At 40.2% G+C, this 26,890-nt stretch overlaps 1 protein-coding gene and 4 non-coding genes across 14 annotated transcripts in view; all 5 read right to left on the reverse strand.

Annotated features, from left to right (window-relative positions):
• The window catches only part of rhbdf1b (rhomboid 5 homolog 1b (Drosophila)), a 51,569-nt gene that overhangs the window by 13,959 nt on the left and 10,720 nt on the right, over positions 1-26,890 (reverse strand). For 4 of the 10 annotated variants that reach the window (XM_061027699.1, XM_061027701.1, XM_061027697.1 and 1 more), the window contains exons 2-4: positions 7,300-7,441; positions 6,965-7,098; positions 6,469-6,615 (exon numbers count right to left, since the gene is read on the reverse strand). In XM_061027699.1, the coding sequence (XP_060883682.1) occupies positions 6,469-6,615; positions 6,965-7,098; positions 7,300-7,413 (395 nt within the window). In that variant the 5' untranslated portion in view covers positions 7,414-7,441. Of the gene's footprint in view, positions 1-3,295; positions 4,208-6,468; positions 6,616-6,964; positions 7,099-7,299; positions 7,442-26,890 lie in introns of those variants that run through there. The other 6 variants (XM_061027700.1, XM_061027702.1, XM_061027705.1 and 3 more) reach the window with 4 other exon arrangements.
• Positions 8,421-8,514, reverse strand: trnai-uau (transfer RNA isoleucine (anticodon UAU)). The gene is made up of 2 exons: positions 8,477-8,514; positions 8,421-8,456 (listed from the first exon to the last, which is right to left on the reverse strand). It is a non-coding gene; the product is annotated as a tRNA-Ile (tRNA).
• On the reverse strand, positions 9,579-9,672 carry trnai-uau (transfer RNA isoleucine (anticodon UAU)). Its single transcript has 2 exons — positions 9,635-9,672; positions 9,579-9,614 (listed from the first exon to the last, which is right to left on the reverse strand). It is a non-coding gene; the product is annotated as a tRNA-Ile (tRNA).
• trnai-uau (transfer RNA isoleucine (anticodon UAU)) lies at positions 11,016-11,109 on the reverse strand. Its single transcript has 2 exons — positions 11,072-11,109; positions 11,016-11,051 (listed from the first exon to the last, which is right to left on the reverse strand). It is a non-coding gene; the product is annotated as a tRNA-Ile (tRNA).
• trnai-uau (transfer RNA isoleucine (anticodon UAU)) lies at positions 11,902-11,995 on the reverse strand. Its single transcript has 2 exons — positions 11,958-11,995; positions 11,902-11,937 (listed from the first exon to the last, which is right to left on the reverse strand). It is a non-coding gene; the product is annotated as a tRNA-Ile (tRNA).

Below are 26,890 nucleotides of genomic sequence, written 5' to 3' on the forward strand. Positions count from 1 at the left end.
ATGTTTTTAGAGCAGCCAATGATTAAAGTAAAATATTTGTGTTTAAAATTAGACTAGACCTACACTTAGAACAAATATGAGTCTATGCTAATGTTCGCATGCTAGCATACTGTAAGCCTAATGCTATGCTAACATTCTAATGATAAGCTATTATGCTGTTTACCCATTTTAGAAATGTAGGTATGTTAGCATGCTAACATTTCCTAACAAATACATCTAAGACTGACCGGATTAACATACACTTTGCAGGTATTTGGTCATAAATATTTTCACCTTATGACAATATGATGAAGTCAAATATGCTATTGATTTCAGGAATGTTGTGGTGACCCTCAAACCAAAAAACTGACCAAACCGAGAATGCTATCTATAGATCCATGGCACAATGCTAAAATCGTTCATTTTTACAAATTAGGTGACTCTTAAAAATGAAAACTAAGTTTGAGAAAAACCTATCTTATGATGTAATTTGCTCAACCCAAAGACATTTAGGAATCCAGTTATTTTGCAGGTGGTGATAATAACCTGAGGCAATCTTTTACTACCGAAGAAATTAAAACTGTCATATCTTTTCTGCACGTCTACAGTGTTGAATGTATTTCTTTTTTTCTTTTTTTTTTTTTTTCAAGTTTTGTCCATTTGCTTTAGCATTCAAATGCAACTGAGTATTTGAGGATAATTGTGCTGTCCCTCCCTCCTGATTAGCAGAACAATGCACTGATTAGTTGATTGATTGCAGCTGCCTGTACAGGATTAGTTGATGATTTAATTGTTGCTGTTGTTGATTGCTTTCTTGTCCAGACAACCTTGTCAACAGTCTTTTAGTTTAGAACCTTTTGCGACTGTGGGATAAACTAAATAAAACATGCACACCAAAACTCAGTCATTCAAAATAATTTAAAAAACTGAAAAAAGACAAGAGAGTTGAGACAGAAAGGGAGGGCATGCAGGGTCATTGAAACTCTGGACATTTCTGTGGCTCAAACAATGTAAGGTTCACTTCAATTGCAGAAATCATCTTAAACTTTATTCTGGATTAAGGTTAAGTGATGAGACAATAAATCATGATAAGATGAGGGCTGACATCTGTTCAGCTGTAGTCCACAATGAGCACTATGACTACACTGCATTATTTAGTTTATAACATGTAAAACTCTTGTGTAACAATAAGACTTAGACATCTCCCATCAAGTATTTTTCTCTACCCTAGCCTTTTTCCTTTATTGTGTATGTGTCCGTGTTTGATCATATGATAAATAACAATAACCAAAGGGAAATACTTCCTATATCCTACACAACCTCCTGGCTTTAATTCTAAGAGAAAAAAAGAAGCACATGTTGTGTGACATGAATGTTTGTTTCTCATTTAAACACAATTAATGAGCATTCAATGTGTACACCCAGGTTCCCTTTTTCCATCAAACAGTGTCTGCATGCCAGACCGTGTTCAGGAGGGGGAGGCCACACTGGAGGAACTGTTTGGAGAGCAGAGCGCTCAGTAATAAACACTCGAGTCTCATCATGGAGAAGGACGCCAGCTGGGGAGGCCTTTTAAGGGCCGCGCAGGGGCAGGGAGGGGGAGGCGTGGCCCTGATTGTTGTCCCTCCAGAGGGGAATGTCTCAGAAAGACACAGGAGGAGTATTAAGAGACAGAGAAAAGGTGGAGGAGAGGAGATCAGAATATAATCACAAAAGAGTTAGAATTCATTAAAAATAGATAGCAATCTAGATTAAATCAATATCCCCTAAAACAGGAAGCAATGGCTCACCCACGTTCTAAATCAAATCCTGTTTGAGATACAGTAGTTTGTATGTGTATGAATACTTAGGAGGGCATATTTCTGACTGTACACATGCACTGACAAGCACACAAAGCCACAAATGTAATATTTCACGACTGATTGACGACAGTGCAAAACCCATCGCCCGTTAAAGATTAAAGCCATGTTAAGCCGCGTGACTGGGTTCATATCCTCAAGGTAAGGCTGGTGCAGTAATCTGATGTACCATAATTACAGGCTTAGACACAATTCATTTCATTACGGAGAAAAGGCCGAGGGGCATAAAATAGTCAAAAGGAAAGTACAATCGCTGCACAGGCAGGGAACACAACATGTAAATAAGATAATAACGATACAATCCAACAAATATATGCATTACATGTTGAGATCCATTGGATGGGGTTTACATCAGTTTAATACAAATTGTACTTTTTAACTGTAAATTCATTACAGTGTTTCACAAGTCCATATCTGGATAGATAATAATTCATCTATCCATTTCCTGTCATGGTAACTCTGTAAAGGGCCATGGTGGGGGTGAGGGGGGTTATGTAACACTCTTGATAGGTAAGCAGTCAATCCCAGGGCTGACACAGACAACAATAAATACACCAATTCACACCTTCTATTTAAAAACATCAATTAACACCAACTTAATTTTTTTTTTTTATAGATAAACCCAATTAAAAAACATGAATAGAATTTAAACTTCTCTTTTATTCTATGCAGACTTAACTACTGTTTGTGTGATACTGCATAGTTGCTAATTTACATCTCAATAGTCACAATGATTTCCCTATATGTAGATATTTCATAGTCATAATAATATACACTTTTTTTCATCCTGACAACACTTTCAAGCAAAGACAGAATAAGGTTTTTTTTAAACATTTAAATATCATTTTTCATTGTCTGTTTATATATTCCTATAAAAATGTTAAACTATCCATATGTTAATTAAGTAATGCAGGACTGTGGTTACTGTGGTGATGCATTTTTTTTACTTAAGAGGATAGTTTGACATTCTGGTGTTGCCCTGCTCCACTTTGTTGCCTTTTTCTTCTTTAATTGATCAATTCTCAGCTAGCCTTTTAGCTTAGTTTAGCACTTAGTCTGGGAACACCTAGCTCCACACCAAAGAAACAAAATCTGTTTACGGAGAGTTTAACTTTTTGGTATGTGATTGACAGAGAGAGATTAACAGGTGCTTAGTGGACACATTTTTTCAGGCTAGCAGTTTCTCACTTTTTCCAGTCTTTATCCAAGCATTCATTTCATCTGAAAAATCCCAAACTATTCCTTTAAATATCTTAATACTCCATTCACCACTGCTACAAGTCGGCAGCAGTATGTATATCTACATAAAGATGTTATCAACCAGTAAAAGTTCTGCCAAACCTCATCTGTAGCAGTCACATAATCCTCCCTCAATAAACATTCACACGTGCTTTGTTCAACAACTCATTCTCTTCCAGTCAGGTTAACTCCAATGAGCTCAACCACAGCACACTCACCTGTCCAGAGAGCTCCAGGACGGGTTCAAGTTCAGGGTCATACCTGTGGGGGGCAGGGACTGTGGCGCTGAATCACCTCCATCACCAGCATCACTAACACACTGCCCCTGCTTAACCCTGGACTGGGATTAAAAACTTCAATCGGGTGAGTTTACACTGATCCTCAGCAGGACACACATACGATGTTCCATCAGGGGATTTCCCAGATATCCAGGCCAGTGTTACCTTGTCAAATCACTGTTATGCAAAGAGGCGAGGATCACTGCAAGTTCGGTCTTTTGTGTAACATCCCAGCGAGCTCCCAGGTTAGTCAAAAAGTTGGAGGAAAAGCTGGTGTTTATCTCCACAGTCGGACGGGAACCAGATCCAAGGAGGACTTCCAGTTACCACCAGCTGGACTCAGTCATGAGCGGGTAGATTTTTTGACCTTTTGTCAACAGCACAAGTTTCCATATGACTGTGTGTGTGTGTGTGTGTGTGTGTGTGTGTGAGGGAGTGTGTGAATGTGTCAGCGGCTGGCAGCCCTCCCATTATTCCCACTTCATAATAATGGCGAAAAAAGACAGCAGCTCTGGTTCTTGTCAAACTGAATATGCCCCCACCTCATCCAGAGCCCCAACCATCTCCATCAATACGCTCCTTTGCGCTCTTTCTTGCTCTCTTCCTCTCCCGGTTTTTTTTGCGTTGAGTGCCTGTAAACACAAGTTCTTCCCCAACAAACCAGCACTCGGCAGGAAACAGGAGATTAGAAGGAGGCAGAGGAGAAAGATGGTACGGCTCACACACACATTAGGAGGGAGGAGAGAAGAGGGGAGGGAGGCCGCTGGGACATGCCTGAACACGACCCAAACACATACACACACAAACACTCATACACACTCATACAGTGGTGGAGCACGACCACAAAGGTTCAGGCTCTAGGCCCCACCTTGCTTTGCAGCGATATTTTCCTGTGAGTGCTTAACAGAAGGCAAATAGAGCGTGTGAAGTTCAGCTCATACACCCATCATTACTATGAGTTCAAGTGAGATGAGCTGTTATCTGTGTAGCTTTTTTTTGACTCATATGTCAAAATAAAAAGGCTCCATAACATGAAAAATGAATCATAAAGAACCTTTCTGTTGACTTACAAACATCAGCGTACTCCAAGAGAAACCCCCAAAAGCCAACATTTTGCAGCACATCATCCTTACAAACACTTTTTTTTTTTAAGTAAAAAATCACCCAGAATCCTCTTTTTTAATGAGTAGGGACCTCAGATAACCTCCAAGTCACACACACACACACACACACACACACACACACACACACACACACACACACACACACACACACTTCTTCTGAATCCTATTAACATTCTAATAAACATCAAACACTCGTTCATTCTGTTTCTCTCGCACACAAACATGGCTAGTAAACCATGGTTTTGATGAAGTTAAGACATTTAGACGCTCCTTTGAACACAGCGTCTCTGGGTCACAGTCTCGTCTCCGCGTTCAAACATTTTCATTCGCTTGAGCGCTTTGAGAGGAGTCGCTTTGATGTGGCCCACATGCTGTGTGAGGCAGCAGAGATAGTGCATGTGAGTAATTATTATTTTTGTCTGCCTCAAACCATGTGGCCACCTGGACTCATACTGATACACTGTGTGTGTGTGTGTGTGTGTGTGTGTGTGTGTGTGTGTGTGTGTGTGTGGAGCCTTAATGTATCATATTGTGGAAATGACTAAGCTGGGCTAACAGCGTATACACACAAGAACCTTTTTTTTGCTCTAAAGGCTTTTCCTAAACCTGTATTGTGTATAATTTAATATTACATTTCTGTGTTTCGTTTCTTCTAGTCTCCTGAGGAAATAGGTTTGGTCTTGATGCAAAATGAAGTCTAGACTAATAACACCTCACTTACTTAACCCAAATTTGTCATGAACTGTTTTTTAAAGTAGCGTTTCAGTGAAGCTCTATTCAAATTTTGCTCAACACTTCAAACCTGTTTTAACTTGAGAGTCCAATTAGGGATAGAATAAACTCTAAATGTACATATAGCCCTTAAAAAATATAATATAACGAGCTTGAGCAAGAGCAGTTCATGTTACACTTACAACAACAGCATTTTGTAAACTCCACAAATGACCTTTAAAGGAAGAATGCGCAACATTTTACACAAAAATACAACAGAAATCAAGTTATTATCCTGTGTAAATGTCTCTCTGAGTCATGATGACTGTTGACAATGAGTGAGGAGCGTGAGGCCCGCTGGCTGTGTTGTTGTGGAAGCCATGTTTACTTTAGGTTTACATGGACAGGACGGCCGACTCCTCCCCTTGTGTATAAAAGCTGTTTAAGTCAAGGACTAGAGAAAAGAAGAATAACATAGCCTAGCTACTCACTTATTATTATGACATCACGTATGCGTTTTACATCCAGGTCATTCCGTTTAAATGTTTATGCAATGTGAGGCTGCGGGCTAACTAAAGCGTGCTAACATTAGCCTGCTAACACAACAATGCAGGCCACAGGCAATTGCAGCTCGAGCCAAGCACACTTTTGTCCACCACTTGCGCTAAACTCCTCCGCGCGAACTCGAGTGGAACGGGGTTGGAGGTGTGTAGCCGGAGGAGAGCGGAGGCTTTTAGTGTAGTGGAGGTAAACAGCAGTTTGTTTTGGTTTAATGCTGGTGCTCAAGGGCGACATCTACTGGATCAAAAAGTTGCACATTCTTCTTTTAATATTAAAGGCATATGACTTACCTTTTAACACAGCAAGCAGATATGGGCACATTTTGAATTTCTCTGAATCCCTGTTTCTTGCCATATGGTGGATATAGTTCCAATATTTACTCACATTTTTGCTAGGTTTTTGGTCTACACAACCTACTGATGGAACATTTGCTCTTAAGCTCATGAATGTACAAAAGCACTCATTTGATCAGCACTTAAGAATTCTCTCTCTGTGTGTAGCATTTAGGTATCTTCTGGTTTCTCACCTTTTACCTTTAACCACACTAATAGAGCAATGAGAGTGAATCAGAATTGCAATGTTCAGGGCCTGGAAACCAAAACTATGAGCTCAATGATGCCAAAACGCCTCACAAAGCTGAAAGGACCTGCAGCGAAAAGTAGAGCACCTTCATGCTGCTGTTATCACCCCCTCCCCCCTCTTCAACCTCTGCTATACCTGATGATCTGTTTGGGTATGGATGAACGACGTCGAGTCAGTATTTTGGGGATGCAGGACCGCCTTCGGAGAGTGGACACCCTCCTCGGGCCCCTCTGGCCCTTTGGGGGAACTGTGTTGACCCGCTCAAAGCGCACCCTCTTATCGCTTAACATCCAAAGCAGCATGCAGAGGAGAGGAGAGGAGAGGACAGGGAGGCAGTGGGGAGAAGATGGATGTAAATAAGTGGGAAATTAAAGAAAAGGGAGGATGACAGAGGAGAAAAGAGTAAGATTAATTAGTGTTAAATCAAAAAGAGGCTGCAGCTTTAATTAGTTTTTAGTGAGATTTATTAGTGAAGAAGAATTATTAGAATTAGAAAAGTTTGTGACAAGCTGAAGAGGATTAGCAGCTGGAGAAAATCAGCAGAGAGGAGGGAATAGAAGCGCTGTGTGTGTGTGTGTGTGTGTGTGTGTGTGTGTGTGTGTGTGTGTGTGTGTGTGTGTGTGTGTCTAACCTCTTGATTGACTGTGTAAAGGAAGGTAATCTCTCCGAAGGAGGTCTGAGGTAGTTGTTGGAAGTTTCCAAGGCAGCTATGCGGGTCTGGGGGTTTTCGCCCGGCATGCTCACACTGCGCAGGCGCTTCAACGGCTGTAAGAGACGACCACACACACATTCACACACCCAAACATGAACAGAAGTTATTCAATGGACAAGAGCTCAGAGAGTTTTTCCAACAAAGAAACCAAACATTTGAAGACACACAACCAAAGTTCCTCTACTTGTCCATACAGCTACAGTTAATACACTTATATTGTTTTGACTTGTAAGTTAACGTTTGATATTTTTCACCTGAGTGAGTGTGGGCGTGTCATCCGGTGTCAGCTCGATGGTCGGGATGTCCAGTTTGAGCCATGGTGGCTTTTTCCTCTGCAGGCTGTTGTTCCTGCTGCCCGGCTCATCCATGCTCGCTAGCTTCCCCTACGCCTGCCAGCTGCACGACAGAAGCACAGGAGATGGCTTTGAAAAGCAATACACACAGGCTCAAGACACATAACAGCAAAAACTACTGTCGAAAGACTAACTTTGACCAGCTTTGTTGAGGCACTGCAGAAACTGGACAGGATGTGCACAAATCAACAGTTATCAATGTCTCCCTTAGATACAGAGGACTGCCTGATGCTCACAGCATCTCCTTAAATGAACCTTCCTCACTTGGAGAGGTGACACAAGAACAAACTCGTCTAATGCCAATGCACCATCAGTGGGCTTCACTGTATTATTTTCCTTGTCTCTCCACCTTCTCTCATCTGGTCTAATGGGGTTACCATGGTGACTCTTGTTGGCTGTGGCATTGTTTTAAGTTTAATGTAAGTGTAAGTGTGTGTGTTAATAGTTTAATACCGTATGTACCACACACTGTCAGACTATGTGCCTTGAGCCTCTTAGGAACAGACAATTTAGAAGTGTTTTGGAAGGAAACTTGGAAACGTGCTGTTGACTAGATGGAGGATGGTGTATTTAGATAATAGACTGGACTCGACCAAGAGCAAAGAAGCTGAACACCAACGCTTCAGCTGCTCCTGAGGAGACTTACAAGTTCTGCCTCATACTGTTCATTTAAACAAGGTTCTTATTTTAAATCACATAGCAATCCATCTATCAGCAATTTATCTTTATTTGGATGCACAAACCTTAGATATTTCATCTTTTGTAGATTTTGCTGTGTTTCTATTCTTTCCATACTTTGTGTTGTTTTTACTATTCTACATATGTGTGAATATGTGTTACCTCAACTTGAAGACATAAAGGAAGCAGTTAGGCCACCTCAGGACAGGGTGCTATCATTTTCAAAAGTTCTGCTTTGATTCAAGTACAGTCTTACAGATGAACAGTCTAAATTGCTGCACTGCTCCTGCTGTCTGGATGGAAGAGATTTCCAAAGGATTGAAAACTGAGGTTAAACACTCAGCTGCTCCAGGTGAGGCTTGAGCTCACAACCTCGGCATCACTCTGCAGGTTACTGTCTTATAAGTACCGCATGCTGACCGATTGCACCACTGGAGCCTCTGTGGATAGAGTCATTTTAAAGACTTTTGTAAGAACGCAAAATGTTTCAATCAAATTGGTCTTTCTGTTGATAAACCTTTTCTGTAAAAGTGTCAGGAAGCTGCACTGCTGTCAGTTTGGTCTCCCTCAACAATAGTAGGGCAAACTTGGAGACTCATTTGTGGTATGTTATTAGTATAACAGACCCCATGTAATCAACCAATGGGGAAAAGACAGACTTGATCTGGACCCTGGGAAGGAACTTTGGATCAGGTTAGGAGGGATTGTGAAAACTTTTAACATTGGGTTAAACAGGAAGTGAAATGGCAGGGACGGAAAACATTGAGGAGAAAAAGAGTTACAATACCAATTCTCACATGTCACTTCCCCTTATCAGAATAATGTCCTACGATAAACAATAAGGGTAACACTCGACTGCTCCAGATGAGGCTTGAACTCACAACCTTTGCATCACTCTGCAGGTTACTGTCTTACAACTACCGTGCGCTGATCAAATGGGCCACTGGAGCCTCTGCTTGTCTCACAGTAACTTAGTGTTTTGGAAGAGCAGCAATGTAGTGGTGTGCAAACAGAAATGAATAAATGGTACTGATGAAGAGAAGACATACTTAATGAAGCCCCAAGGGGAAATTCCATTTTGTCACTCTGTTGGTGAGACATGCTACTCACACATGGGTCATATTGTAAGAAGTTTTCTAATTGATATCCCCTGAATCAATACAAAGGTCTATAGATCATCAGATATTGACGTGACTCTTTAACACCATAGCAGATCAACATTTCTGACAGTGTTCACCACAATCAAACTTCACGCAAACTGAGGGAGTATTTCTTCAACAAGTTTTCACCCATGCTTTAGAGTTCCAAGACAAACATTTGACAAATTGATGTAGTGTTGGCTGAAAGGTTCTTAACAGGGTAAGATACTTAGCAGTTAGCATATTTCACCGCATTTAACTGACAAGTTCTATTCACTCTGATTCAGGAACATCCATCACTGATGCACCGACAAAGTTCTTGTGCATGCTCAAGTGATTATGAGCCCAGGTTTAAAACTCAGATGCTCCAGGTGAGGCTTTAACTCACAACCTCGGCATCACTCTGCAGGTTACTGTCTTATAGGTACCGCGCGCTGACCGATTGTGCCACTGGAGCCTGATGCCATGAACATCAAGTAACAGTCTATGGTAGGGCAGCAATGCATTTTTGTTCCAACATCACAAGTTTTTGAAATCCTTAAAATCCACTTTTAGTCCTCACCGAAACTGAAGTAGTTTCAGGGTTGAATAACAATTGAAGTCTGCACTATATGACAATACTTCACTACAAATGACTAATTTTAACTCTTCAATGTAAAGGTATTTATGGGTGCAGGCGGCAAACACACAGGTATCGATGGTTTTTACAGCAAATTGAATCTTACCCCTTCTGTGATACTGACTGTGCCTTGACTTGAAGTCTGCGCTCAGAGCACTCCAAAGTTTGTACTGTTTATTCAAACTGAGAAGAAAATGATATCCTCATTTAAAGAATGACTCAAATTTAATATTCCTTTTAACCTTTGTCTGTAAGCGGTGTTGTCTGATGATGTAAAATCTGATCCTGCTTCCTTGTAAATGTCAAACATACCACTCAATATGATTTTGTCCTTCTAAAAAAACACTCCAACTTTGTGCACTGGATTGCTCTGACCCAGTGTTGGTGGCTACAGGCATTAAAATAACAACATTCATTTGGTTTTATAACAGTTAAAAACGTATTATTGGGCATTTTGCTGCCATGGTATGTGTTTAACTGTTCTGAGTGATGACCTTTCATCCTATTAGTGAACACTTCTGCTCTGACATGAGTCCACTCTCGCATGACAATGTTCTCATCCAAAGAGCACAGGAGGTTAGATGAGCATTACAATTATTTGAATATTCTCAGAACTTCACAAACACAGATCTCGACCCATATACGAATCTGAACCCCTGATTAAACACATACAATTAAGATATTGTTAAAAAGGTTATAGGTCTAAGGGAAAATTTTCAAAGTCAAATGCTTAATATTTTTTAATTTTTTGTAAAACAGCTGCTCCAATATATATATATATATATTTTTTAAACCCGTACTATTTTAGATCACATCTCATTCAAGGAGGTGACCCAAACCTTCAACAGCATTTATGTCAATCAGCATGAATAACGTAACAGACATGTAAATGACCTGAATGACAAGCTTTATCCACTTGTATTCATGTAGAATAACCCCCCCCGATGCCCCAGCTCTACTCATTTGCCACTCCAGAGATTGACAGCACAGGTTAAAACCTTTCAACTCAAGAACACACAGGAATCAGAACCTCAGTCGACATGTTCTGTTTGCTCTAAAATAGGCTGAATAACCTCACAGATGAACTGTCTCTTCCTGGGTTGTTTCCTCTTTCACCTTGATATGAGTTTTTCTTTCAAATGATTGCAGCCCAGGTAAAAAAAAAAAAACAACAACTCCAATGCTCCAGGTGAGGCTCGAACTCACAACCTCGGCATCACTCTGCAGGTTACTGTCTTATAAGTACCGCGCGCTGACCGATTGCGCCACTGGAGCTTGTGGGTATTGAACAATGTAGGTGTTTTTTGGAAGGGCAGAAGGGACTCAAAACCTCAACACAATCATTTTTTGAATATGGTAAAATCTGCAAATCCAGTTTTCTTCTTTCCCTTAATTAGAATGTGGAAAAAGTATAACTGACTCCTTTGGCCTCTTTATTAAAGCTCTCTAGATTGTATTAGACCCCAAGACCAAACAGACTATCCTCCATCAAATAGTCTAAACTTATTAGACTAATTCAAAAACATTGGCTCTTTTGATCACTGAAATGTTAAATTAGGGTTTTTTTTGTCCATATTGCTCTCCTGGTTTGGGTCCACTGATGGCCTGTCAAAAAAGGATTCACTGCAAATCAATACATTGTGTTTCTGAGTAATGACCTTTGGGAGAGTCTGGTCTCACATATCAGAGAGTGTTCTCTATAACCATCCTCAAAACACCAAATAAGGAAATGTTTTTTTTAAGATTGGTTATTCTCACAAAATAGTTCTCTGAACAAACAATGCTAATTGATTGGTTCTTGAAAAAGGTCCTTGAGAAAGAATAAATGTTGAATTATTTGTCACCTAGCGAATGCCTTACAGCTGTTCCAGTTAAATATGATGGCACAGACTTCATCAAATCATATCCTATGTTGACCCAATTGGATTTCCTTCATTTAGAGATATAAAGGTGTGCACTTCACCTATAGTCATTGAAAAATTCTACCCACTCAAGTACAGCAATCTCACAGACGTACCATCCTTTGAGGTACTCCAGTGATTATGAGCCTGGGTTTAAAACTCCAGCTGCTCCAGGTGAGGCTTGAACTCACAACCTCGGCATCACTCTGCAGGTTACTGTCTTATAAGTACCGCGCGCTGACCGATTGCGCCACTGGAGCCTGTGAGGAGTGGACAAAATACCACTGATGTGGAAGTGCAGCAGTGCAGCTTTGCTTCAAGACCACAAGATGGTGCTAGGATTCTCACAGTTAAGATCTCCGCCTTGAACTCAGAGGTGATCATACTTGATCTCACTGAACAGAGCGGACCAGCTGTAGTTCTGCAGACATCAACAAAACAGTACAACAGAGGGCTTGAAAGATTGAACAACTGAACTTCAAGACCATTGGAAAAGCCACAGATTACTATACCAAAGCCTCCACTGATCCTGTTGTATGCTGGCTATTGGGTTTATGGGTAAAGGAAAGTATTTGGAGCATGGAAGGGGTTTTCCCCCCTGAACGTTTAAGAGGTACTTTTGTGGGATTAAATGTGACATCTCTCCATCTCTATGAACTCTAGAAGTTTGAGCATTAGACACTGAGGCAGTCTGAATTAATACATTTTAGTACAACATGCTGAATAAATGATTTTTCCTGACTTTAAAAAATGATGGGGGTATTTCCAAGACAGAAGATTGTGACTGAATGATCATCAGTCTGCTCGCTAACTGGGAGCGACAATTCTTTCTCCCAGGATGCTACTGTGCTGATGTTAGTAGGGATGAGAATTTACAGTAATCCCTGTACTCGATTACTCGAATGACCTAATGAACGAGTACTCGAGTACCCACAGATTATTATTTTATTTATTTTTAACTGTAAACAAAAAAAAAAGGGGTCCGTTGGACACGGACCTCCCAGACCGGAATTGTAGACTTTATGCCTGAAAAATGACATAAACATTCAATATAGGCATTTATTTAACAACCATAACAGCCTCTTCAATTTACGTTTTGTTTAACATTACGCTCTCGTGTCACCGCAGCATGACGTGATGCGAGACTGCCTGTTTTCTCCTCGTGCTTTAAGCGCATGTGGTTAAGCATCGAACTAGTATTTCTATGGTATGCAAGTTGAACGCCACATATCTTGCACTGCACATTAACTTCATCGTTCTTGTCGAAGTACTTCCATACTTCACTTTTCTTGACTGACATGTCGCAGGTCTAGCAGACGGTTCTGTATTTGTTGTGCTTTTGCTTTCGGTGTAATAATATGTTCCTAGAGAGTTGCCGTAGCTGCCGTAAAACAGTTGTTTTTTGCTGAAATCTGGCTCTGTGTGTACTAAAGCTGAAGCCGTGGCCGGAGAAGTCATACGTTTGTATCCCGTTAATTATTTTCCTACCTAGTATATTCAGTTACGGCGAAAAACAAAAAGCTGGGTCACACATGTTACGCTGTATGAGTTCAAGTTTTGTAGCCAAAAGCAGCGCTTGCACAGGGGCGCGAGTAGCAAAATGTTACTCGAATAATGGGATCAACGGTGAGTACTCAAGTTCTCGTACCCATTCTTAGATGTTAGCGTAAGCTCACCTGCCGAATCAATGTCAACAAACCTGAGTCTCATACTGTGTAGTTGTAGGCTATTTCACATAAAGTATAGCAGTGCAATTATTAATGTAATTGTAAACATCTTTATGAATCTGAAAACTAACTAGATACACCAGCTACTGCAAATAATAGGTGGGCGGTACATTCGCGTTTTACTCCCATCACTGGTAATTTCCCACGGTGCTGCAAAAGCACAAAAGGCATGCTATGTATGCACACACCAACACACACTAACACACACACACATACACACACAATGCTGTTCCACCCAGCTGGTTGCAACCTGTAGAGTTGGTCGTCTCTAAACTGGAATGTCTGGGAATCAATCCCCAGTTCCTGCAGTCACATGTCCGATGTGTCCTTGGGCAAGACATTGAACCCTAAATGGTTCATGCTGGCGTGTGAATGTCTATGAATGGGATTAGTCGATACTGATAGACAATGATATAGCATCCTGTGCCATCAGTGTGAGAATGTGATTTGAATGGGTAGGTGTGACATGTGCTGTAAAAAGGGCTTTGAGTAGTCAGAAGACTAGAAAAGCTCTATACAAGCCCCAGTCCATCTACCATTTACCCTTCAAAAGTAACGCTGTTTCGCCTGGATGCATAACATCTTCTTGCACTCAAATGTAGAGTTGGTCCCCTTACTATCATATTATTTTAAGGGAAATTAAGGTTCAGTGGCTCTAATGTCATTCTAACACAGCGCTGCATTGATAGTTCACAGCTTGTGGAAATCCCTTCTAAGCATACAAATAAATTTTTAAAAAAAAGGTCTCCTATCATATTTAGTATGTTCCACAGTTTCCTCTTAACAACCAGCGGTCGTATGCTGAGACTGATATATCTGTTAGAAACTGATATTGTCTGTTAACAAGGTTTATTTTATCAGTTGAAGTTATACTTGGTATTATTATGCAGAGGAGGTTATTAAAGGTTATTAAATGAGGTTTTATAGCCCGTCTGCTTCTCTAGTCCTCTCACACACTTCTTCTTCTCAAGTCTTTTAGGAATATATTTCCCCTGCAGACCACTTTACTAAAATGACATTTATGTGAAGAAATGTCTCTCTGTGCAGCAGCTCATTAGAGAAACCGTTAGTCTGGTTGAAGCTCAGCCAAGAGGAAGTCATTGAGCTGGAGTGAAGGGACTATTACTGGATAATATGGGACATCTGCATGGGGGCTTGGTGAGATGTAATGAGCGACCACCAGAGACGAGCTCCTGTAGATCTCAGCTGCGGATCATTCTCTGATTCATCACAGTGAGTGAAATTACAGGCTCCACTCTCTCTCGCTGCAAAACCATCAGCAGAACAATAACCTCATCAATCATACGCTGTGCTGGAGCCGCTAAGTCAAGTCTGATGAGCAGCTCAAAGATATTCAACACACAGTTTTTTTTTTTGTTTTTTTTTTTGCATACTATCTTGTCATTGTTTTTATTGGGATTTCCTACATTTCCCAGGAAGCTGTGCAGCAGCCCCCGGAGAACAGGTGTGAGCATGTGGCTCTCAGTAAAGGTGGGTCTATTGACAAGTAAACCGTGTGATTACTCAGCAATAGATGAGTGAAAGCGCCGCAGCAAGAGCACGCGCTGAGCATGTGTATCCCTGCAGCTGAACAAGCTGTCAAACACATCACAGCTTGTTCAATACATACTGATCTGCTGAGGTGAGCGGGGGTGGGGATGTTTGTATTTCTGTCTTCTACTACTGATTAAACACTGTAGAAGGCTTTGATGTCCGGGGAAAAGATATGAATTTTAAAGATTTATGCTGGTTCATTCCTTATCTTTTCCACTTCCTCTTCATCTTTGTCTACATAACACGGTTACTATTTCCAAATAGAGGGAAAATATAAACACTTTTAACTCTCAAACCTAAATATATATATCTTACTTATACACTTCTATTTGCTACAGTCACCAAAGAATCCACCTGCAACAAATAGATTACACTATTTCACTATACCTCTCAAATGACAGATGTGGTTACATAAACCCTCCTAGTCCAGAGACCAAAATATTAAAGACAATTGTACACATTACCAGAATATGTTAACAATTTGTAAGTGTACTCAAACTCCCCAGAGGAAGAAGCCCCACTGCCTTAGTGATCCTTCAACCTTTACGTGAACACGTGTGTAGGTGACATTTTGTTATTGTCCCAACATCTGGAAACAAATGCTGGATGAATTGCAAATGGGCGGCAGTAGCTCAGCCCGTAGGGACTTGGGTTGGGAACCGGAGGGCCGCCGGCTCAAGTCCCGGTGCAGACCAAATATGGAAGATGGTCTGGTAGCTGGAGAGGTGCCAGATCACCCACTGAGCACTGCCGAGGTGCCCCTGAGCAAGGCACCAAACCCCCTCCCCACCATCAGCCAGCTGTGAGCTGCTCCGTCACTCTGGCTTCTCTCCATTAGTGCATGTCCATAAGATCCTGTTTCTGCATGTGTGTGTTCATGACTTACAGAGTGTAAAAACTGAAATTTCCCCTTGTGGGGATCAATAAAAGTAAATCTAAATCTGGTTAAGGCTTTCATGATGCTCAGACGATAAACCAACCACTTTGGAGATCTCTTAACATTTTTGTATGATTCAATATTAACTTTGTAAAAGTCTCAAAAACTGTTGGATCGATTTCTAAAAGATCGTGGGCCAAGACAGGTGCCATGAGGATGACTCTTACTCAGATTTTCAAAATAAAAGACTTCTCCATCAGTCTCCTTTGTAATTTTAATGCAGTTTATTACTAATTAGGAGCTTTAATCGAAAGCTTCAAATTGAGTCTTTGCTTGAATTGCTAATAACAAACTAGCTGCCACGATAAAAATGGATTCAATTCGGTTCAGGAACATATCAAAACCATAGGTGGATTTATTACAGTAAATGGTAAATGGATTATTTTGTCCTCTGACTACTCTGAGCACCTTTTACACTGCATGTTACATTTATCCATTCACACACTGATGGCAGAGGCTGCTGTGTAAAGTGTCTGTCATCACTATTAACCAATCCCATGCATACATATTTACACACTGCTGACCTAGAAGCAAGAACAAGGGGTTTACTGCCTTGCCAAAGGACGCATGGACATGTGACTGCAGGATTTGGGGATCAAACCCCAGACCTTCCGATTGAGAAAATTGAGAGATCTTGCTACAGGAATCATAAATATAGATCAGTATGTTTTTGTTGGTTAACACTGTGTTTATGCTGGCATATACGATCTAAAAAAGAACCAATGGTTTCACTTGGTATAGAAAACATGGATTGGTCATTGGATCATTGCATTCGTTCATTGATTCTTAGGCATCATAATGCCATAAGTGTTCATTATTAATTGCAGCATTTTTAGATGCAAAATTAGGATGATGAACATTATATCTAGCATACTAGCAGGATGGAGTTTTGTCTTCTAGAGCCTTGCAAAGTCTCTGACATGAATAGAGCTTGTTGAAAATGAAAATTGCATGCTTCAAATTTAATGATTTGACAGATGTGATTATGAGAGAAACTGACCAAAGACCCTTAGAAACTCACGTCAAGTAACTCAACCCTCCTCAATATGCATTTTTGATAAATTGTGTTCTTTGAACTATAAATATTCATACAAGCTCTAATGACAACTTGCACAAAGTTGACTTTGAGTCAGTGTTTTGGTCACACGTGGAAGTCTGTGCCTCTCTAAAGGTCACAGAGGATAAACACACCCCTGCAAACAGAAACCTCAACCAGAACAGTCCAAAACCACATCCTTTGCTTATTCCACAGTGGCTGTATTCAGTGTGTGTCTTTAGCAGACAGGAGAATAGACTTTCAGATGCGGATGCCAACCTGCACACAGAAACATTCTTACAGTGAATCACTTGCAAGTCCTTGCTGCAGTCTGGGGTGTTTGCAATTCTCCATACGGCTAAAGAAAAGATGCAGCGTGCTCATAAAACAATCTCCTCTCCTTTCACCTTTTTTTTCAACATTTGCTGTTTGTACCATTCTATACTCTATGACCATGATCTCTCTTGTTTTTCCTCTAGTCGGGTTTTCATGAGAGGCAGATTAGAGGCTGTAATCCCTGCGCTGTACGCCAGATGACATCGCCCTTCTGTCAGGCCAGCAAGCTCATACTGACCGCTGATTGGACTGTAATATTCCTGTGGCGATGCCATCAGCATGAAAAAGGAATTGCCGTCAAAGGCACAGAGGTGCTCATTCTCAAAGCGAGAGACGTGGAATTGCAAAAATTGTGGTGCTTGTAGTCATTTACAAGGGTTCAACAGGAAATTTGGGTCTTTGTTTTTATTCAAAGTGGTTTGTAATTCATCAGTCAAAGATTACAAAACTGTCATGCACATGTAAAGCTCTCAATGGGTTCAAAAGGTTCTTTGTTACATCGAAAGAAATTGTCATTCTGATCTGAATTTTGGAGAAGCTGCGGGATAACTTTTTTTTTCTCAATCGCAACAACAATATCAAGAAAAGAGCAGTTGCGTCATGTTTCACAGAAACGAATGTGCATGTTCTGGGGTGTGACGTTAGGTGACTGCCACAAAAACAGCAGTGTGACATTTACCGACGTGTACAGATTATAACAAAGGCGTCTCATTGGCACTGAGACAAGCCTTGTCTCACACTGCTCTGTGATTCCTGTCTTTGAGGCTGAGGAGCCATGTCACTGGAAACTCATTGTGACTGCATGTCAATCCGCTTTACAATTCAACTGAACTTTATGTAAAGCAGTGAAAACACCTTATCTCTACTGTGACTTCCTTTTCTCTAAACTCTCTCTTCCACCCCCTCTCTTCCTGCTTTATCTTTGGTCTTCTCTCTTTCTATTTCTTTTTTGGCTGAGACGTTTTTTTAATTCTGATTGACAAGTCTGAGTCCTTTTCATTGTCGGGATGCTCTATAGCTTTATTAATATGTGGTGCGTGAATAAGTCAAACCATTTTCCGACTTTAAAAAAAAAAAAGGGGGTGAAAGATCCAGAAAGTCTTCCACAGCTGTGTGAACTACTGTGGCAGCTGAGCTAAGCTAGCCTGGCTAATGAGCTGTGTTAAGCTAGCCTGGCTAATGAGCTGTGTTAAGCTAGCACAAGTTAGTCTATCTGAGCTTCTTAGCTATTTTTTTTTTCCTGCTTTGTGAAATTCTCTGGTATTTTGTCCACCACAGCACACATTTTCAATCAGTGAAAAATCTGAGTTGTCAAGCTTGTTTACAGAAAGCCTAACATATTCGCTAACAGCTGAAGTTTCCGCCATAGACTCCTGTCCCACAGCTGTCTCTAAATCCTTGCTCTTTTTCGGGGCAATTCATTCACAGAACAGTTTTTTTTTAAAAGAGCAAATGATGAAAATACAATAACAGACAATAGGTCTGGTCAGTACATCCCCTTGGTCTTAATGGGTAGAAGTTGGAGTTATTGTTGAACAAAGTCAATCATAAAACCTGATTGCTTAAAATCGATTTTTTTTTTAAATGCCAATGGGGCAGCCCTGTGATTGACTGGCGTACAGTCCAGGGTTTACCCCGCCTCTCGCCCAATGACAGCTGGGATCGGCTCCAGCCTCCTGTGACCCCGAACAGGAAATAACATAAAGATAATGGATGCCAATGGGGCAGATCAACACCTTTGGCTTTTATAACTAAACAAGTCATCGACTGTCTGATACTTTCTGATTGTTTTAATTTGTTTTTTTAAATAGTATTGGAGTGTAGAGTTAATCTCTTCACTCTCCTACGGTAATGTTCTGTAAAACTGAACTTCAGTGAACCTTGAATATAATTGGTATGGGACTCTGTGGCAGATTAATGCTCAGACAGCCCAGGTGGGTTTGAACATAATTACGATGGCATTGTTCTGCCCTAACAGGCTCTACGATCTGCCCAACAGCACCTCTGGGTCCGTTTTAATTTGAAAGTTATTCAAGGTTTTCTGAATTCTGCATTCATGACTTATGGTCTGACCAACTGCAGACTTAACAAAAACACCAGCGATGGGAGAAGTATTGAAGTTATCATAACAACTCTCATCTTAACTTTTAAAAAACATATCATACATGTAAATGGTCAATTGTAAAACCCATTCACACACTGATGGCAGAGGTTGCTATATAAAGTGACCATCAGAAGTAACTAATCCCATTCATACACATTCATACGCCGCAGACGAAGCAGCAGGAGTTGGGATTAAGTGTCTTGCCCAAGAACACATTGGACATATGACTGCAGGACCCCCAACCTTCCAGTTAATGACCAACTCTACCACTAACCCACAGCCATTTTATGACCCAACATGTTTGTCTTGTTTACTCAAAGATTGGGTCCAAACGATTCACATTTTCATGGCTTCTTTCAGACACAGCCGCCTTAACGTTTTTTTTACAAGCTTTATTAATTTAGAATCAAATTGGCGTTTTCACAGGAAAACTTAATTTGCATTATTTTGCATTGCTTTATTAAAAGTATTCACTACTGAGCAGCTGAACGCTGGTTTACTTACATGATATAGGATAGGAAGATCTTGGATCATGAACGTAGAATGTGTCGACGAAACTGCCAAAACTGATCAAAGTATCAGGCACATTCTATATGTTGTAGTTCTATGCTTATACATGGATGCACCCAACGTTTTTCCTCATCCAAATCACAATGTTTGCAAACCAGTTTTATGGTAGTGTCTTGGATTAATTCCCATCCCCTTTTAATTTCCAAAACCAAAAGGGTGCAAAAAGATTGTATTTTCAAAGTTTGCACAAATTCAGTAATGATTTGCACTGGCAACACAACATACCTTTACAACCACTTCAAGAAATAAAGAACTAAACAGCATGCTGAGAGTGAAACAGCAAGGAGATCAGACTCACAGTCAGAAGAGGGCAGATCTAATCCTGTTGTTTAAGCGGATATTATTCTGCTCTCTCTTAGTTCTGTTACGTTATTAACAAGCCTCTCCACACGAGGCTCACCTGTTGGGGCAATGGAAACATGTTAAACGTTTTAACACAGCTCTTTCTCCACTTGTTCAGTGTGTAGCAGGCAGGCAGGTGTGAGGGAGAACCTATAGGTCTGTAATCTGTGTTTTATCAGTAAAACATTGTTCAAACCCCTCTATGAATACAAATCAAGATTATAGTAAAACCACAATAAAGTAACTTCTCACACATTCTTACAAGTCTATGAACAAAATCAAAGTAAACCTAGTAATTTAAAACAAAATAACATATGAACATACTTGTATAAACATGCTAACTAGTGAGATTAAGAGTTGCTGCCGGGCAGATTTGCTTACATTCAAACAGAGCCAACCTAGTAACGATGTCTGATCTCCTTTTTCACATAAAAATCCTCTGGAAGCTGTACATCTGCTTTTTTTTTTCAACTCTATCCTGTTCTGATGCAACAAAGCATGAGTAGGTCACATAGATTAAGAGTGAGTTATGCCCCCCCCCCTCCGACCCATATGAGCACATATTCTCTGGGCTCTCATCCTTGCCAGATGTTACAGTCATAGCACAGTGGGTCATTTCCTCTCTGTTTGCAGAATTATTAGTGTGAGTTGGTGTTTGTGTGTGTGTGTGTGTGTGTGTGTGTGTGTGTGTGTGTGTGTGTGTGTGTGTGTGTGTGTGTGTTTAAACACTAATTCAGCACACCACATATGTGTTCTTCTACTGACGAGTACATCAAACAGTCCCACTTCACAAATACAAAACTATCTCTTTAAGACCTCTTCAACATGTAAGCATTGTCATTTTTACCATTTTAAATTATAATTTTAGGTAACTGCAAAACAATTTGGACGATGTGACAATTTTGAAACGTAACTTAACATTTCCACTTTATTTCATACAAATCAACAAAGCGTGTTGGATAGGTAGGTATCCTAATTAACTATACACATTTTAGATGTTAGTCATTGGTGATATTACTTCTTTGATATAAATACAAACATGTTGATCAGTTGTAAAAATAAATGTGGATATCTTAAATGTAACTGTTACAGGTATTGTATAAATGGAATCAATAATCAACATTTTGATATGTTATCAGAATAGATATCATTCAACTTTATTTTGTCTAATATTATTATAAAAATGTCTGCTTGGGACTCTAGTTATTCAAAAAGTAATTGTTTATTTCTACATTGGCTAAGACTGTCAGTGATGTCATGATAAAAGGGGTGGCCAAATGTCCTATCATTGATTTAGTGAGAGTGAGCATTTCATCTTTTTAGTCAATGAGCCATCATGCTGCTACAGCTTAGTCCCAACATGCAAGACTGCAGGTCCATGTGTAAATAACTTACAAACATCCAAAATCACACATATAGGCTACTCAAAGTTCTGTTTATGAAGCATTATAATGCAAAATACCTGTAGTCAGGGTGATTTTAGAAAGTACAAATCTAGCTCACTGCTTGTGTTTTTTTCTTAACAGCTTTACCTCTCCATCCTTCCTGCCAAACTTCCTGTCACAGAAGAAAAACCTTGAAGCCTTGTTTCGCTACTAACTTCCTGGTGATGCCTGTTTTTCCTTTTTCATTTCCATTATTGAAGAATTTGAACACTTTAAAAAGCCGTCCTCCCAGCTGCCTACAATCCTCCCAGTGTCTGTCATTCTGAGGAACCCAAAAATCTCTAAATCCTTTTAAGATTAAATAAAAAAAACCCTCCCCATCCTGAACAGCAATCATGTGATCCATCCAACCATGAAAATGAAACTGCAACCTGTTCTTTCCATTGGCGGTTTCATTTGTTTAAAGTAAGTATGGATGAATGAAAGGGTTTAATTGTTGCTTCAATGCCATCTGCTATCAGGTGCTGCTTTGTCACATGTGGTCACTGTGCAGTACTTATGTTGCAATCACTATCTCTTAGGGCATGTATCTACTATTCAATTTTCAGTTCCTATCCGGCTAAATTATGCAATTATCAGATTTTGCACAAGCCAGTGTTGCTGGGGAATTTACATGCAAATACAAGGTAAGGTAAGGTAACTTTTTTTGTACCCGTATAGATTTGGTTTGCAGCGAGTGAGTCGGCCTCCTTTTACACACAAATGACAGCACAGAACAAAACATGATAAAGTGACAACAGTGCTCAATACTAAAGACAAAAGCCCTTGGTAAAAACAAGATGTGGAACCCCTCGTAAAAATAAAACCAATAAAAATAAGCCATTATTCGAGTAAAATAAAAGCGAGATAAGAATAGAAATTTTCCACAGATCATTAAAACATGGTGAGTAAAAACAAGGTAGAAAATGAGCCATCAGTAAAAACATAGCCTATCAGCTTGTACAACATGCATCTAACCTGTCACACTGTGTGGCTCAATTGAAGGATTAAATACCCTGATATGATCTGTGAAGAACCTTGCATTGCAAATCCACTCCTTTAGGGATGCATCTATTGTGACCTATTGTGTTTACAGCTAGGAGCCATACAGTGGTGTAACATATGGGGTCCATCTGTGACTCTGGCTGGTGAATAATGAATGGTGAAAACTACAGGACATTTTTCTCGACACAAGGGAAAAAATCATCTAAAATCTATGTAGAATGTATAAATATTTGCACAAGAATAGCTGATGCATAATTCAGTTAAGAAATGTTAGAAAGGCGAGCTATGGTAGAACAGGAGTTTGAGCATCTTAACCTGTAATGAGAACAGAAGGCTGGTGTTGGTAGCAAATGCTAACGTTTGCCATGCTCTGCAAACCTATTGACATCGTTTGCAGACGGCCAGACTCAAACCCACAATGCACTGTATTTTGGTTCAGCTTCCCTCTGGTGCACTTGGAAGCAAACCCCCCGTTTTTTAAGCGGACCAGAGTTTGGTTCTTTGTTCCTGCACCAGGGTTTGTTTGAGCATTCACACCACATGTGATGTGCTGTTAAACTGGATGAAATAAATGTGAAGCTTATTCTTCAGAAAGAAATGTTTCTCCTTTGGTAGAAGTCCTCCAGCCTTAATAAAGGGAAAAGAGTGGGGGGAAAAAAGCTGCTTAACTATACAGATAGAAACAGACAATCAGAGCAGAGTTCCACATGCTCTGTCTGTCTCTAACCTCAATCATCTCTCTTTGTGTCTACACATGCAGGAGAGATTTCATTGGCAAGTTGAAACCAGGGCAAAAGCTCTAATCTATTTCCACTCCTGGTTTTGCATGAAGATTTAGACTCATAAGCACCATTGAGAATCATTAATAGATGATAAAAAGGATTGGCATAAGCTACTGTCAAGTGTTTTCTACTGTAGATTGACATTTGGTCTTATTATTTAAACCCTGCCTCACTTCCCTTTAATGGCAGGGTTGGTAATTTCCTCCAGATTCACTTTCTAAGATTTTGGTTGAAATTGTCTTTAGGTCCTGACAGACATTAATAACTCATGTGCTCTGTAAAAGGAACAAAGAAAATCTGTCATCTGTAGCAGTTGTAAGCCTGTAAAAACCTCGACCAATGTCTGCCACGAGGTACCAATCTGATGAACCAATCACACGCCCCCATGTCTCCCTGCTCGTTCTCTACCTCTTGCATGCACGAGCCCAAACTCAAAGCATGAGCTGAGGTCCGCTTCTGGACCATAGGACGCTTGTGCATGTAAGTGAGGGGGCGTGGCTTTTGAGGGAGCACCGGTAAAAAAAAAATTCAGGTAAACTCCTGCACACTGTCTGAACTGCACAAAAACACTTTCCCTCACAAAGAATTCCAATATTAGTATGGGATTTAAACACTGTGCAGGAGTTTTGCATGCCATTTTTGATCTTTGAAAAAGATGAATCACCTAATATTGGGAGCATAGGACTTCTAATTTTGTTTCTGTGTTATCAAAACAGGTCTTGCATTGTTTGATATTTACTAGTATGATATCGAAGTTGAAGATTCTGGCGTCGTGATAACCCTACTCTGCAGGGCTAGCAAGAGGTAAAAATGTCGAGGTAGCTTTCTGGCACCTGCTGGAGAGATTTCAAATGTTCACTAATATGCTTATGTGTTTATTTGTTGCTACCACAGCAGCAACGATTCTTCCTGGGATCCAACAATACACAATGATTGATGTTGTCTCGTGATTTACAATGAAGAGACAACAGCTAATCAAATCATCACTGCTTTCATTATGGCTTTAAAGGTTCTACATTGGTGTTAACATGACAATAACGCTGGGGCCATAAAGCTGATTGCCTGCAGCCGAGCGGGTACGTTATGAAGACAGAGAAAAAAATAACACAACAGATGGAGAAACATAAAAAACGAGAGACAGGACTCCATGTCATGTTGGGAGAAGATGAAAGGAGCAAAGGAGTGAAGAGCAACGAAGTGAAAAAAACAACATCCTGCACTGAGTCAGAGAGCAAAGAAAACAAAAGGAAAAGCATCGCAGCAAGGAGGAAAGTAAGCTGGATGGAGAGATGCAAAAAAAAAAAAAGAATGTGAAAGAGACACAGTTTTCTTTCCAAATGAAAAACAGCTGTCTACTTTGTATAAGCATGTCTAAACAACAGGTGACGATGATCTGCATCATTTTACTGCGTGGGCTTGTGTGGTTAAACAGTGCTAAAACTATGTATGCATGACTGTGCTCATGCACCAATGTGTGTGCTTGTTAGTTCGTCTGACCTCTATGCGTGTGGTGGATTTGAAAGTATATGTGCAGGTCTGTCTGCATCAGTTTACTTTTTGCAGCCTGTGAAGCATATCGTTTAGTTTTAGGTAAGCTGAAGAAACCTCTGAATGTCTGATTATCGTGATGAGTGATGACAGTGGTCGGACAGATTTCTTGAATAGTTAAAAAATAAAATAAAATAAAAATCAGCCTAGAACCTGATATCACAGACTCAAAGCCCATTTGGAGCAGTTGAACTGATGTATAAAACAAGTGGCAACCAAGGGCTGTGAAAATGTCAAAACATGTAGTTCATAAAGTGCCCACTTGAGGCTGTTTCCAAAAGTGAGCCAAAGTTTACAGCAGCAAATTAAATCTGCTAAAACTGTTCAACTCCAGTCAGTTTGGGATCTAGCCAATCACATGGCTTACTGTGCTGTTAATTGTACCATCAGGGAATACAAGAAGTCTGTTCTCTAGTTATTTTGGTGAGTGAAATAATACTTTTTTTAATATCTTGCCACAAACTAGCAGCTTTCTCTGCTCTTGGCGTTTCCTGTTAAAGATGGCTGACCGGATGAGAGGACCAGTACTTTTAAGAAATCCTGTTTATTTCTGTTCAACTATCACTTTCATTCCCACATGGGTCGGATATGTGCCAATGAGCAGCTGGTCCGCTGCAATCTACAAGGTCTGGATTCCTTTGAGACAACACCTGTCAGCTACAGCCTCAAATAGAATCTCATTCTGAGGAAAACAATGTTTGCTATCTTCTGTCTAAAACAAAAACAATGGCACAGTGATGATTTCAAACTCATGACTCAAATCTGCTGTCAACTAACTGATGTGTGACATCTCAGTAAACATGTCCACCTCTTGTATACATTCTGGAGACGGATTTAGAGCCCGATAACACAGAGACAAGTTGCGCTAGGTGCAGCCACTCAAACAAAACTGAGCACATCTGCAGAAAAACAGCTGGGAGCGCCTGTGGCTGGGTGTGCATATACAGGCGACCAAATAAAACAGGTGGCAAAAAATGGATTGTAGCAAACTAACGGCTGTACCATATAGGAAAACAATGGTTTTTGTGGCTACGCTTTTCTAGCAGCGCGTCTGTTTGTGATCGGGCCCTTACGGAGTTGTTGTCGACATGAATATCTGATTTGGTAACCCCAAAATTCTGAGGGAAAATGTGTCTCTTACAGTGTCATTTGCAACATTCAACAGCTAATTTCTTCCTTTATCTTCTAGTGTTGGGTTTTTCAAGGCTTTTGAAAATCAGAGGCCTTCTCTGTATAAAATTGACAGTGATAGAATGAGTCTGAACCAAAACAGAAAGCTGAAAGACTCCTTACTGCATCTTAGACCTAAAGGGAACTACAGTCTTTTCACTATTATATTCATGAGTCTGCCTAAAAAAACAACCAGTTTCACATTATATTTACTCATTTACTCAGTTTCTATCATGCTCACCTTTAGACTGAATAAATGTCAGATTAAAAAGCAATACTGCAGCTGCAGGGAAATACAGCAACATGAATTATTGGAAAAACTAAAGAAAAGGTTGCCCACCTTTTCTTTAGTTTTTGCCAATCATCACCACAGATGTTAAGCAATTGGTGTGTTTGACCACTTTGCCTTTGAATTTGAGATGTGCTTACTTTATATTTTTGGAACATTTTTGGAATTTAGGATGAAGAAACTGTGTCCTATACTGTGTGTGAGCACTGGATAAGGTGGAGAAACAGAAGTGTGGTGCTCTGGGCTGAATCACAACACTTATGTCTTGTCAATAAACAGCTACAGTCAAAGCACATCATTTCAATCACAGAGATGGATATTATTAATGCAC

The sequence above is a fragment of the Labrus mixtus genome, chromosome 21 (assembly GCF_963584025.1).
Source record: "Labrus mixtus chromosome 21, fLabMix1.1, whole genome shotgun sequence".
Classification (NCBI taxonomy): Eukaryota; Metazoa; Chordata; class Actinopteri; order Labriformes; family Labridae; genus Labrus; species Labrus mixtus.